The sequence below is a fragment of the Folsomia candida genome, unplaced genomic scaffold, assembly GCF_002217175.1.
Source record: "Folsomia candida strain VU population unplaced genomic scaffold, ASM221717v1 Fcan01_Sc011, whole genome shotgun sequence".
Classification (NCBI taxonomy): domain Eukaryota; kingdom Metazoa; phylum Arthropoda; class Collembola; order Entomobryomorpha; family Isotomidae; genus Folsomia; species Folsomia candida.
Window position 1 is genome coordinate 1353383 of NW_019091203.1, and position 13719 is coordinate 1367101.

The 13719-nt window shown below is 41.0% G+C and overlaps 1 protein-coding gene across 1 annotated transcript; it reads left to right on the plus strand.

The window, feature by feature from the left end:
* The first annotated feature begins 5980 nt into the window (after positions 1-5980).
* LOC110855141 lies at positions 5981-7075 on the plus strand. Its single transcript, XM_022103562.1, has one exon. The coding sequence runs from the start codon at positions 5981-5983 to the stop codon at positions 7073-7075; it is 1095 nt and encodes a 364-aa protein (XP_021959254.1).
* The last annotated feature ends 6644 nt before the right edge of the window (positions 7076-13719 follow it).

Here is a 13719-nt window from a genome sequence, read left to right on the forward strand (position 1 = left end):
AATATTTTGAAATTAGTGGTTGGCCCTTCTGATAAGCCGGATTGAGTAAGTTATGCATGGTGCGGATGAGTTAGAAACCTTTTCCTCCATAGAGTGAAGGAGGCCGCGAGTTTCTCATCATCTCGGCCTCAACCGCGTGCATAACTTACTCATTTTTGGAACATTTGTCCAAATATTGTATCAGTATCGTAGGCTAAAGAACAGAAAAAAATTGAACGCAGTATGACCAATATGAGTACATAATAATTCAATCTATTACATACGCACACAACTTGCATCATTTAAGACATTAAGGCATTAATCGTATAATCCATAACACTTACGTAGTACTTGGACTTTGTGGATTTTGTTAACATAGAGAAACCAAATTCACCACTGCCCACTCTTATCCGGTATTCGGTTTTAAGGCATTCCCCATTTTTGCTTCGTAGCTCATCTTCCCAGGCTTACTTTTTAGCAATTTTTTCCACCTCACCAATAAGTCACTACTGGTCTCATGACACGCGATCCCAAACGGGAGCAGAATCATAATCCCCACCGTGGCCCCGATCGACCCAACCGGAAACACCACACTCTAAACAAAATTGAGTAAAAAAGAGGATGACACAACAGTCGAGGTAAAATTTGTCCAAAATTGAGTAAAATTTGCCCAACGTTGTGCGAACAAGGTGCATCATCATCATAATTTTACTCAATGTTGGACAAATTTTACCTCGACTGTTGTGTCATCCTCTTTTTTACTCAAGGTTGGGCAAATTTAGTACAACTTTTTTTAGAGTGCAGGTAAAACGGGACAGGAATGATTCGGTACATACGAACACTGACGAAATTGCAGGTGACCGTAAACACGAATCCGAACGAGAGCAATAAACACGCTAGAAGACTGGACATCGTCTTCATGGTTTTGTTTAGTATGTAAAATCTTTGATATATTTGGATCGATCGAGTATTGGGATTCAATCGACCCAAGGTATTTAGCGAGTTGATCAGCATATTTAAAACCACAGCACCATTAAGCACCGCCCCGACCAGGGTGGCAGCACCGTGAAAGGCAAGATAGCCGTAATATGTCGTTAATACCAGAAAGGTGATAAATCTGCAGAAGAAATAAGTTTCCAGGGGACAGATTGTGTTGGCCAGAGTAAATTCAAGGTGAGAAAATTTGTCGATGATGGTCATCATTGCGACGAAGGGGCCGTACAGGACGGGCAGGGTGGCAGAGATGATGATAAAAATGGATAGAATGATGGCCAACGTATCCCATTGTTTTTCAGAAGGTGGAAACACTATAAAATAGACGATTATAAGAATTGATCACTTTATGAAGGTTACAAATCGAGATCGTTCAGAATGAACGCTGTTACATAAATATGCAGGAAAATTTTAAATAATACTTCTGAAAATCAATTGTACTCGTAATTTCAATTTACACTGTAAATTTTACACTGCAATGGCTTCGGAAAGGAGTGTAAAATCCGGAAGTGTAACATTCCGGATTTGTTGAAATTTTAAAATTATATGGTCCATGTCAATACAACGTTTTCTCAGCCAGTTTGTGTGACGGTCGAAATTTATTACAATATTCGTGGTCAAAATTGATAAAATGGGAAATTTTTACCAAACCGAGGAAACAAACCCCCCTTTCTATTCCCCTCAAAGGCTAAATTCTCCCATTTTTCAAATTTGACATGAAATATGACTAATTCCGACCATCGCAGAAGAAAAACCTCAAGAAACGTTATTTGTACACATTTATTTGCACCGCATACATAATTTTAAAATTTCAACCAAATTGGAGGCCAATACTGCACACCATCGCATTGTTAGACTCACATTTTCCCAATTGCTCGACTTGACGTATAAAGTCGTTGCAGAACGCGACATGTTCTTGTTTCGCGAAGGAAATTGCCACTGCAATAATAAAATCGAATGCTAACAAAATGAATGAAATCAGGAGCAGAACGACTGGTAGAATTGCGACATTTTCTGCATATGCAAGGTTAATCAGCTCAAGAAGAATTAAAGTTGTGGAGATGATAACGACCAGTTCCGCAAAATAGAACGAATATAACAAATCTTTTCCCCCGTTGGTATAGAATCTTTGGGTGGATGAATTGTATGAATACGGGAATTTGAAATGGAAGCAGAAAACTTTGCCGAAAGTTTTAAAAACTTGGAAGGGTTTTGTTCCCGTGTAGTCCTGTCGGAATTTGGAATAGTAGTTGGAAAGTTTTTGGAAAAGTTTAAAACCATAAGCCAGTCTCATTGCTCTGATAATTTCTGTCTGGAATATGTATTTATGACAGTTATCCTAATCTTTAGGATAATTTCCAGACAATATTGCCCTTAACGTGGAGCGCAAATTTACGTGTAGCATGAACACGTACGTAAATTCTACGATGTTACAAATCCAATTTCTTTGTATGTATGAGGAATGTCCTAATCTTTTCTATCCATTTAGAAAACCCTTCATCGGTGCGTGCACATAAAGCGTAAAAAATCCAACCAGATGCCAGATACACTCCATCCTGTTACACTAATTTAGTAGCAATTTTCTACCGGATTGGTAATAGTGTGGTAAATTTGTCATTACCAAAAGGTTACTAAATGTTCGTCATTATGTGCCATGTCGATAGATTAATGCATGTAAGAAATTATGCAATTCTCTACAAGTAAAATTAAGATCAATTTGTGATTGCGCATTGCTTTAGAGTCTATCTTCCCGTGTATTTCCTGTTTTATATCTTAAATTTTGCACGCCTTTGATACACGAATGCCTCTACATTTAATTTATTCTAACGGGACAATTGTCCCGTGGAGGAAAATTAATGAAAAGTAATCATACTTCAGATAGATATTTACTTATCGCCATTTGAAATTGATTCGCTTGTCGTCCCGGCAAAAAATTTGTGATTGCGACTTGAATTATTAGTGACAACCATTTTAGCATGTCTCGTTTAACGTAGCATAAATTTGTAATTTGTTTCAAGTAAATTAAACTGTATGCCTTAACTGGATGACTTGTATAACTATGATTAAGGTTTAATGTTTAATAAACTTTGGAAAGCAATTAAAGCGATTAAGTTTAATTATTTTATGTACAATTTTATGGTGGGGAATCGGATTGGTTATTGGCAATTATCGAAAACCCTATACGTAGACATGTTGACGGGCATCGTGGGTTCCTCCTGACTCGAGTTTATACACAACTTGAAAATTAGTTTTTACCAAATTTATCTTTAAATAGATTCGTTCGACGGATTATCCAAAATAACCAAAATCAATTTAGAATTACAGATTATGTATCTAATTGAATTTTTCAATCTTTTTTAGCTACCAACGTGTGGTATTTTCATAACTGCTTAGGATTGAACTTAACAAACATTTATATATTTCAATAGATTCAACATTTTTCAGGTTGTGAATTATTATTAGCAATCTTTATTGATCTTAAAATTTAAATAGATTTAAGTATTCCTCCAGAATTACACTGACGCGGAGTACTTGTTCTTGCCTAAATTACAAACAGTCATTGAATTTGCAATGCTTGCTTTGACGAACACTCTCCTCGGCTTCCCACACCTTTCAAATCGCCATGCTCCACGTCATGTTCCCAATTAATAGACAGTTCAACGACAGAAGTCCATCCTCCGGAACAAAGAAGTACTTGTAAATCCTACATATTTCCAAATTCTTAAGCAACTCAAACAAGACTTGTAAACAAACAAATTCTATCAATTCATTAAGCAATCTAATCGCCAAATTTTAAGTTAGGCAGACACGTGGAGCTGTGTATTTAAGATAGTAAGGCATTAATCGTGTAATCCGTAACACTGACGTAGTATTTGGACTTTGTGGAGTTTTTTATCATAAAAAAACTAAATTCACCACTTCCCACCCTGATCCCGACAGGTCTTAAGGCATCGCCCAGTTTCACCAGGTCTCTCATACTGGTACTGCCCCGCTTCATTTTTAGCTTCATTCTCCACCCCTCCAACAATTCACTACTAACGTCATGGCACGCGATCCCGTACGGAAACAGAACCATAATTGCCACCGTGGCTCCGAGCGACCCAACAGGAAACACGAGGTAGAATGGCATCGGAATTACGCGGTACATTCGAACACTTACGAAATTGCACGTGACAGAAAATATAAATCCGAATGAGATCCATAAGGACGCCAAAAGGGTGGACATTGTCTCCATGGTTTTGTTCAGTATGTAAAATCTCTGATATATTCTGAACGAATGGATGCTGGGACTCATTCGCGCCAAATTGTTTAGCGAATAAATTACCATGTTTAAAACCACCGCGCTATTAATTACCGCCCCGATGAGGCAGGCAGTACTATGATAAGCAAGATAGCCATAGTGCGTCGCCAGTAGTATGAAGGTGATAAATCTACAGGCAAAATTTGTATCCAGAGGACACATTGCATTCGCTAGAGTGAACTCAAAGTAGGAAAAGTGGTCGTGAAGTGTCATGTGTGCTAGGAAGATGCCATACAAGAAGGGCACAGTGCCAGAGATGATTATAAATGTTGATAAAATGAGGGTCAACTTATCCCATTTCTGCCCAAGTGGATGAGGAAGTTCTGTGTAAAAGCCAGATAACAAATCAATTAATCTCTTCATGTGTTCAAATTGGACGTTTGTACATATATTGTTCTTAAACGGTAAAAATTCAAACAAGAATTTTAAAGATCAGTGATAATTATTAATTAATTCAATTTTGGATGTAGTATGTAAGTGAATTACATACTACACATTAGAAAAATTCTTAAAATAAGGCTAATGATTAAGTAGCTTCAGCTACTTTATGCGAAGACTTTGTCCGTCTGTCCGTCCGTCTGTCTGTCTGTCCGTCTGTCCGTCTGTGTCTGTCCGTCTGTCTGTCTGTCTGTCCGTCTGTCTGTCTGTCCGTCTGTCTGTCTGTCCGTCTGTCTGTCTGTCCGTCTGTCTGTCTGTCCGTCTGTCTGTCTGTCCGTCTGTTTGTCTGTTTGTCTGTCTGTCTGTCCGTCTGTCAGCAGGATTACGGGGAGAGCGGATCGAGATAATAGAAATCGGTCTGCGGCATCATACATATGACCCCAGGGGGAGGATCCTACTTTTGGGGGCCACCGGACCACCCCCCTCGTCGCCACGGTGTGTGGTCGGGGCAAAATGATATTTTTGCAAAAGTTGAATGTATAGTTGAAACACAGTGAAATAAAGTGTTCCCCCAATCAGGTGGGACTGGTTTTGGTGAAGTATGTCTGAAGCTACTTCCGAATGCGCGTTTGCGAAGTTTTATTTGATGATGAAATTCATTCCCAAATGTCTGGATTTAGTATGCTTTACCTAATTTAGAACCGTTTACACCAAGTGTAGAATTTAGTATAAGGTTTCATAAGTAATGATATTTTGTAGTTGTATGAAAATGCCTTTATTTCTTTGTATTGTAATTGAGTGTCTCATAACCCCGTAATTTTGAGTTTTCCTGTTCTTTTTGGGTTTGGGCCACTATTTTCGGTCTGCTCCCTCAACATTTTGGTGACCTCGACGTGATTGTCGAGAGTAGTGTGGTGTTAGTGGTTCCTGCCTTAAAAGACGGACTTGTGCCAAGGTCAAAGAAGAGGAAAAGATTCACGTTGCTGCCGTATTGCCCGTCGTTCATCCTTTTGAGAAGACCGAGTGGGTGGAGCAATAGAGACCAACCAGGAGTTAATTTATAAGAAGAACCGAATGAGCGGTTTGCTGCGGCCCTAAGCGCAGCCTACCTAGGTTGGAGAATTCCAGTTTTAATTGCTGTTACTTACTTGAATATTAATATTTGGTATTTGTTGGATTTTATATTTTCCTGAGATTTCGTCATGGAAGATTTGAAGGAGAAGATTTGCTACAAGGACTCCGTTTCGCAGGAAGTTCACTCGGACACTCAACGAATTGAAGATCATTTTGGATTCTGACAATCCAGATGAGGAGGAGGTCGAGGTGAAAATGGAACGGATGAAGGTGGCGATAGAAAACCTGCAGTTATCTGATGACAAGATTCTTGCTAAGATGCTGGCAGATAAGTGTTCGGAAGAAGAGTACCAAGCAGAGTACGACAGCATGGATAAGTACCGGGATGAGTGGTCGGACTTTTGTGTCAAAGTGCGTCGCGTTTTTCACCTGCCTGGGGTCCTGTCGGAATCCGAAGCCGGATCGTCGTCGCAGTCGACTACGTCAAAAAAGAATCGGACTTACAAGCTGCCCAAAATTGAAATTAAGAAGTTTGCAGGCGAAGTGACGGAATGGATTAGTTTTTGGTCACAATTCGAGAAGATACATTTAGATGAAGAACTCCACGATTGTGACAAATTTCAGAATCTTGTTCAATCAATGGTTCCTGGCTCCAAAGCTGCAAAACTTGTTGAAAGTTGGCCACAGTCTGCAAAGAATTATCCCAAAGTTATCGAGGCTATGCAGGACAGGTTTGGCGACAAAGTGCTACTCATTGAGGTGTATGTAAGGAAGCTGCAACAATTGGTCATCTCTAATGCTGGAAAGAAGAATGATAATATCTCATTGGCGAGTATGTATGATGATCTCGAGTCCAATTTGAGAGGTCTCGAGTCCCTTGGAGTGACATTTAAAGAAAGTGCAGCGTTCCTCTATCCAATGATTGAATCAGGACTGCCAATTGAATTAGTGAAAGTGTGGCAGAGAAGTGCCTTGTCCGGATATGGAGACGAAGAAATTAAGCCGGTGGAGGAGAGACTGACTTGTCTCATGAAGTTCATCCGCGCGGAAGTTAAGGGAGCTCAGAGGCTCACATTCGTCATCCCATCGCAGAAACAGCCGGAAAAGGACAAGAAGAAAGATAATCATCGCGGTGAAGGGTATCACAAGAGCGACGTCGCAACAGCAGCTGGGTTATTCAGTGGGCAGAGTTCAACTTGTATTTTTTGTGACAAGAATCACGCCAGTGTTGACTGTTGGCGAGGACCTCAGATGACCATGAAAGAGAAGAATGGCAGAGTGAGGGACAGAAAGTGTTGCTATAAGTGCTTAAGGTCCGGTCTTTTTCAAGCAGCTGTAAAGCAAAGTTAAAGTGCATCATTTGTTCAAGACAACATGTGGTGGTAATGTGTCCGGAAGTCGCCCAGAAGGCCCAAGAGCAGGAGGCGAGACCGGTCGACAGAGAAGAAATAAGAGGTGGTACCCCATCAGCAATGACAAGCCATGAATGTGCAGGGGACGTCTTATTACAAACGCTGCTAGTTCGGATCTACAACAATGATAAGAGCAGATACCGTGTGGCGCGTCTTGTATTTGATAACGGGAGTCAAGGGTCAAGTGTTCGTCGCGACACAGCAGAAGCATTAAGATTGGAGCCGGTAGGGGAAGTATGGTCAAGAAAGGTTCTCTTCGGCGGCCAGTTAACTGAAAGACGGCGACACAACCGACTCCGTGTAACATTATCCAGCCCGGACGGAAATACTCAACGAGATTTGGAAGTCTTGGACGAACCAGAAATTTGTGGCCGACTTCGCAGAATCCCAAAAGGTCCGTGGTTAGAAGAATTAGCACAGAACCGGATAATGCTGAGTGACATGAAGTCACAGAATCCAGAAATTGAAGTCCTCGTGGGAAATGACTATTTTGGGCAACTAATGACAGGAAGAGTTGTTCAATTGGCGTGTGGGCTGACCGCTATGGAGTCAGTCTTCGGATGGACCTTGAGTGGAAAATTACCAGCGGGTTATCATTCAAAAGCAATGTTACACTTGTCCAGCGCCCTTATGTCTTGCCAGTCGTCCGTGTCGGAACTTTGGAGTCTGGAGACTTTAGGAATTATGGATCCTGTCGATGTAAAGAATAAAGAAGATCAAGAATTGGAAACTAAAAAGCATTTCTTGAATACGGTAACAAGAACCGATGATGGTCGCTACTCGGTGAAATTGCCCTGGATTGGTGAGGCGCCCCCGATTCCAAGTAATAGAATGGTGGCGGAGAAGCGGCTGATGGCAGCAACAACAAAATTGAAAGCTGCAGATCAATATGAGGTCTATGATGGAATTTTTAAGCAGTGGATAGAAGAAGGGATCGTCGAGGAGGTGAGTGGGGAGGACTTGCAAGAAAATGGAAAATTAGTCCACTACCTGCCTCATCGCCCGGTCTTCAAACCGGACAGTTTGACCACGCCCGTGCGCCCAGTTTTCGACGCATCGTGCAAGATGTCAAGAAATCCATCGCTAAATGAATGTTTGCAAAAAGGCCCGAATTTATTGGAGTTAATTCCATCGATTTTAATGCGGTTCCGGGAAAGAAGAATTGGAGTCATCTCGGATATTCGCAAGGCTTTCCAGATGATCGCGGTGGATCCTGCGGACCGTGACTTTCTTCGTTTTCTCTGGTGGGAAAGTCCAGGGAGAAAAGAATTCAAGGTGCTAAGGCATTCAAGAGTAGTATTTGGAGTTAATTGTAGCCCGTTTCTACTTGCAGCAGTAATAGAATATCATTTGAAGTGTGCAAGTCGAGAATATTCTGCTGTGGCGTTAAAACTACTCCAATCTCTCTACGTCGACAACTGTGTGACGTCCGTGGATACTATGGAAGAATATGAAGAATTTAAGGAGAAGTCAGTTCATCTTTTGGAGGATGCCAAGATGGATCTTCGCCAGTGGGAGGTCAGTTCTGCGGAAGGATCGTCCCAACCTTTGACAACTGTGCTGGGGCTCAAGTGGAATAAGATGAAGATATTTTGAAGGTTGAGATTCCACGTGAAGAGCTGCCAGTAAGAATTTCGAAACGTGTGGTGCTGTCGCAAGTGCAGAAGATTTATGACCCGTTGGGATTTCTCAGCCCTGCGACATTGATCCCAAAGTTATTACTGCAGAAAATATGGAAGGAGAAGTCATCGTGGGATGCAGAACTGGAAGAAGATGTGAAGAAGGAGTTCTTGGAATGGTGGAGCGAGGTCCCTGATTTGGACAACATTCACATTCCTCGACATGTTTGTGCATCTCGTCAGGAGAGATGTCAAATCCACACATTTTCGGATGCTAGTCAGTTTGCATACGCTGCGATTGTCTTTCTTCGTGTGGACCTGGGGGACGAAGTATCAGTGCAACTGATTCAGGCAAAATCAAGAGTTGCCCCCATCAAGAAGGTCACAATCCCTCGACTTGAATTACTTGGTTGTACAATTGCAAGTCGTTTAACAGCATCAGTCAAGAAAGCCTTATCTATGGAGGATGTGCCCACTTATTTTTGGAGTGATTCGACCACTGCCATCGCTTGGATTCGGCGTAACGACGAGTGGGGTACTTTTGTTGGGAACAGAGTCAAGGAGATTTGCATCTTAAGTCAGCCGAAGCAGTGGTCCCATGTTCCAGGTGGAATTAACCCTGCAGATTTGCTGTCGCGTGGTTGTTCGCCGTCGAAATTAGTGGAATCTTGTTGGTGGGAGGGACCAGATTGGCTTAAGGGTCCGGCTGAAAATTGGCCAGCGCATACCGAAAAGCTGGATGAAAATGCAATCCATCTGGAGTTGGTGACATCGATCAGCACTGATTCGTTTTTGTTGGCGTTGTTTCGCTTCGTGAGTAGACGTGGTCGACCCACCACAATCTACAGCGACAACGGGACGAACTTTGTCGGAGCGGACAATTTGTTCCGAAAATTGGATTGGAAGAGGATTGAAGCCGATTCCCAAGTTAGAAGGATTCAGTGGCTGTTCAACCCCCCTACAGCAAGCTGGTGGGGAGGATTTTGGGAGCGGCTGATCAGAAATGTTAAAGATTTATTGAAACGTGTCCTGGGTCATAAGAAATTGAACTACGATCAGCTTCTCACATGTCTTTGCGAAGTGGAAGCTGTCGTGAACGGAAGACCCTTAACCTTTGTAAATGAGGACCAAGACGACCTCATCCCACTAACACTGGCTATGTTTATTCAAGATATAACTGTGGCGGAATTTCCGGAAGTAGCGGTTTTGGATGAGAGTGGTCTGAGGAGGCAGTATGAAAAACTGAAGACGTTGCGAGTGCAACTGCGAAATCGTTTCCGAAAGGAATATCTTGCACTTTTGGTCCATAAGGGCAAGATGACGAAAGAGCATAAGTTGGAAGTTGGAGATCTTGTTCTCATCGGTGCGGATAATAAGAAGCGTTTGGACTGGCCAATGGGAAGAATTGTGGAGTTCCTCGGAAAGGATCAAGCCCGGGTGGCGAAAGTTAAGACGATGGGAGGAATGTTCCTGCGACCTATTCAACGTCTTTATCCATTGGAGATCTCATCATCGAAGGAATTGCCAGCAGTGACACCAGAGGTCACGAAGACTGCCAGATTGGACCAGGAGTCTGCGGTGCAAAAGTTGAAAGAAACTGAGCCGGGGATAGCTACCCGATTTGGACGTAAAGTGAGAAGACCAGTGAATTAAAGTGTCAAAAGTTAGTTTTAATTCATGTAGTTGTTTGTAAAATTATCTGGTTTTCTTTTGTTCGTTTCCTCACGAAAGAAAAGGTGGAGGATGTAGAATTTAGTATAAGGTTTCATAAGTAATGATATTTTGTAGTTGTATGAAAATGCCTTTATTTCTTTGTATTGTAATTGAGTGTCTCATAACCCCGTAATTTTGAGTTTTCCTGTTCTTTTTGGGTTTGGGCCACTATTTTTTTGTTGCTGTGTGAGTGAATATTTTTACGGATTATTCTTGGGTTTGAGTTGGTCATGAGAAGTCGTGTAAAATTAATGTTCCAACGAATTAATTGATTCTAATTAAATAAAGTGGTTTAGTAAATGTAATTGGCTTTAGTAGTTCCAGCTTTGATTTTAAAGTAAAGAATCGCAAGAATCATAAGTCACGAGAAGAGTTATAAAGTCATACACCGCATTCCACTCGGCAATTTTTAAGTGAGGACTTATCTACGGGTAGTAGGTCTGCTCCCTCAACACCAAGGAACATAATTTCTTGGAGGGTGCACAAATTATTTGCATCATTCATCCATAACAATCAGTTGAAATTAACGTATAAAAACTGTCTTTAGACGGGGTTTTAAACCTTCTAAGGAACCTACCTGCTTCCAGTAGCTCGATTTGACGTATGACGTCGTTGTAGAAGGCGACAATTTCACGCTTCACGATGCTAATTGCTACCGCACAAATGAAGTCGAATGTTAAGTAGATGAATGAAACGAGAAGCATAACGACAGGTAGAATCGAAACATTTTCTGAATATGCCAAGTTGATCAGCTCAAGGATGATTAAAACTATGGAGATAAGGATGACTAGTTCCGCTAAATAGAAAGAATATAACAAATTTTTTCCCCCATTGATTTGAAATCGTTCAGTAGTAAAATTAAATGAATACGGGAATTTGAAATAAAAACAGAAAACTTTATTGTAAATATTGACTACTTGGAGGGGTTTCTTTCCCGTGGAACCATTACAGAATTCGGAATAAAACCTGTGGAAAATTTTTAAAAATTGAGGGTGTCTCATTGCTCCGAAATTGTGTGCTTGATGGACGTCGGTATCGTGTACCCCTTCGAACATGTTCTAGTCCAATTTTTGTCCAATAAAGATTATTTTAATCTTGGACGATTTCCATCAGCTATCGCCGGTAAAAAAGGTCGTATTTTATTTTCTGCAGTTTTAGCTCAAAAACCTGCTCAGCGGGTCCGAACTATTCGATTTAGACAGTTTTTAAAATTTCCACGTCCCCCTCCGTCTAATGGTATGGGGGAAAGCACTACCTTTTTTGACAAAACTTGCCAACTTTCTCCCTCGATTGTGAAGCAACCATTAGGCCCACAGCAGTCAAACTTCGCATGGACAATCCCCTGGGTAAGCTTTTGGGTCATCCTGAAGCGCTAGGCCCTACCCGTACTCCTTGACCTCAAAATGACATTAGGTCAAGTTACAAATTTGGTTCATCCATCACTATTTTTAAATAGCTCGCATTTCAAGAATCCCCAATCGATTTTCTTCATATTTGGTAAAAAATGATTCGAATAATTTGTGCTATTATATTCGTTAAGAATTTTTAATTTTTCTCTAAGGTCAACACATTTTTTCAAAAGGTCAACAGGTCAAGTCTCACATAACCCCATAAGTGGGGTATCGTTGGACAGGTCTTCGCGGGAAGATTCAGAATATATATACTTTATGGGGTCTGGGACCACCCTCCAGTTTTCTAGAGACTGATATTTATTATTGAGCTTGGGTTTTCCGTGCATGCTGACGGTAACACAGGAGCAGGTTAAGAGCTAACATAGCGATAGATTGAGGAAAACTCGATATTGCTCATCGGTCTCTAAAAAACTAGAGGGTGGTCCCAGACCCCATAAGGTATATATATTCTGAATCCTCCCGCCAAGACCTGTCCAACGATATCCCACTTATGGGGTTATGTGAGACTTGACCTATTGACCTTTTGAAAAATTTGTTGACCTTAGAGAAAAATTAAAAATTCTTAACGAATGTAATAGCACAAATTATTCGAATCATTTTTTACCAAATATGAAGAAAATCGATTGGGGATTCTTGAAATGCGAGCTATTTAAAAAATAGTGATGGATGAACCAAATTTGTAACTTGACCTAATGTCATTTTGAGGTCAAGGAGTACGGGTAGGGCCTAGCGCTTCAGGATGACCCAAAAGCTTACCCAGGGGATTGTCCATGCGAAGTTTGACTGCTGTGGGCCTAATGGTTGCTTCACAATCGAGGGAGAAAGTTGGCAAGTTTTGTCAAAAAAGGTAGTGCTTTCCCCCATACCATTAGACGGAGGGGGACGTGGAAATTTTAAAAACTGTCTAAATCGAATAGTTCGGACCCGCTGAGCAGGTTTTTGAGCTAAAACAGCAGAAAATAAAATATGACCTTTTTTACCGGCGATAGCTGATGGAAATCGTCCTTGACGATCAACCAGTTATCTAAATATTTGGAAGGTGCGTGCAAACAGTTTGAGCAAATTTGTTAGAATCAATTATTGAGTGTCATTCAAACCTAAAGTTTTGAGTGTAAACGAAAGTATTCTTTTAATATTGTGTGGTGCAGCTCTTTTTGACGCACGTCCAACATCTCGTTTAACTAAACGTAAGCTAAACTATTATCAAAACGGTTAGAAATGTACATTCATCGAAAAGTAATTTAAAACTGTAATTAACTTCACATACATAACTATCAGTATCAACGTCCGTTCAAACTTGCATAAAATTGAGGTTGATTAATTTGTCCCAATGGAAAAAAACCTGTGTTGAGTCCTACGATTTTATCCTGCCTAGTACTTAGGACATATTTACAGAAATAGGTCAAACTCATTGGTCCGCATAATTGGGAAAATTGGGTTATGCTGAATTATTAAGTAAGCTACTTTATGCGAAGACTTTGTCTGCTTGTCTGTCTGTCAGCAGGATAACAGGAGAACGGAACGAGATAATCGAAATCGGTTTTTGACATCATACATAAATATGACCCCTGGGGGAGGATCCTATCGACTTTTTGGGGGCAACCGAACCACACCCGTTGGCGCTTGGGGGTGTGGTCTGGGGGAAAATGAGATTTTCACTGAAATTGAATCTGTGGATGAAATACGGTGAAATTAAGTGTTCTCGCGACATATGTAGTGGGAGTGGTTGGAGTGAAGTGAGTCTGAAGCTACTTCCTCATGTGCTCTTACGACGGTTTATTCATGCTTATCAAACGTAACCCAATTTTTCACGATTCTTCCACATGTAATGGATTATA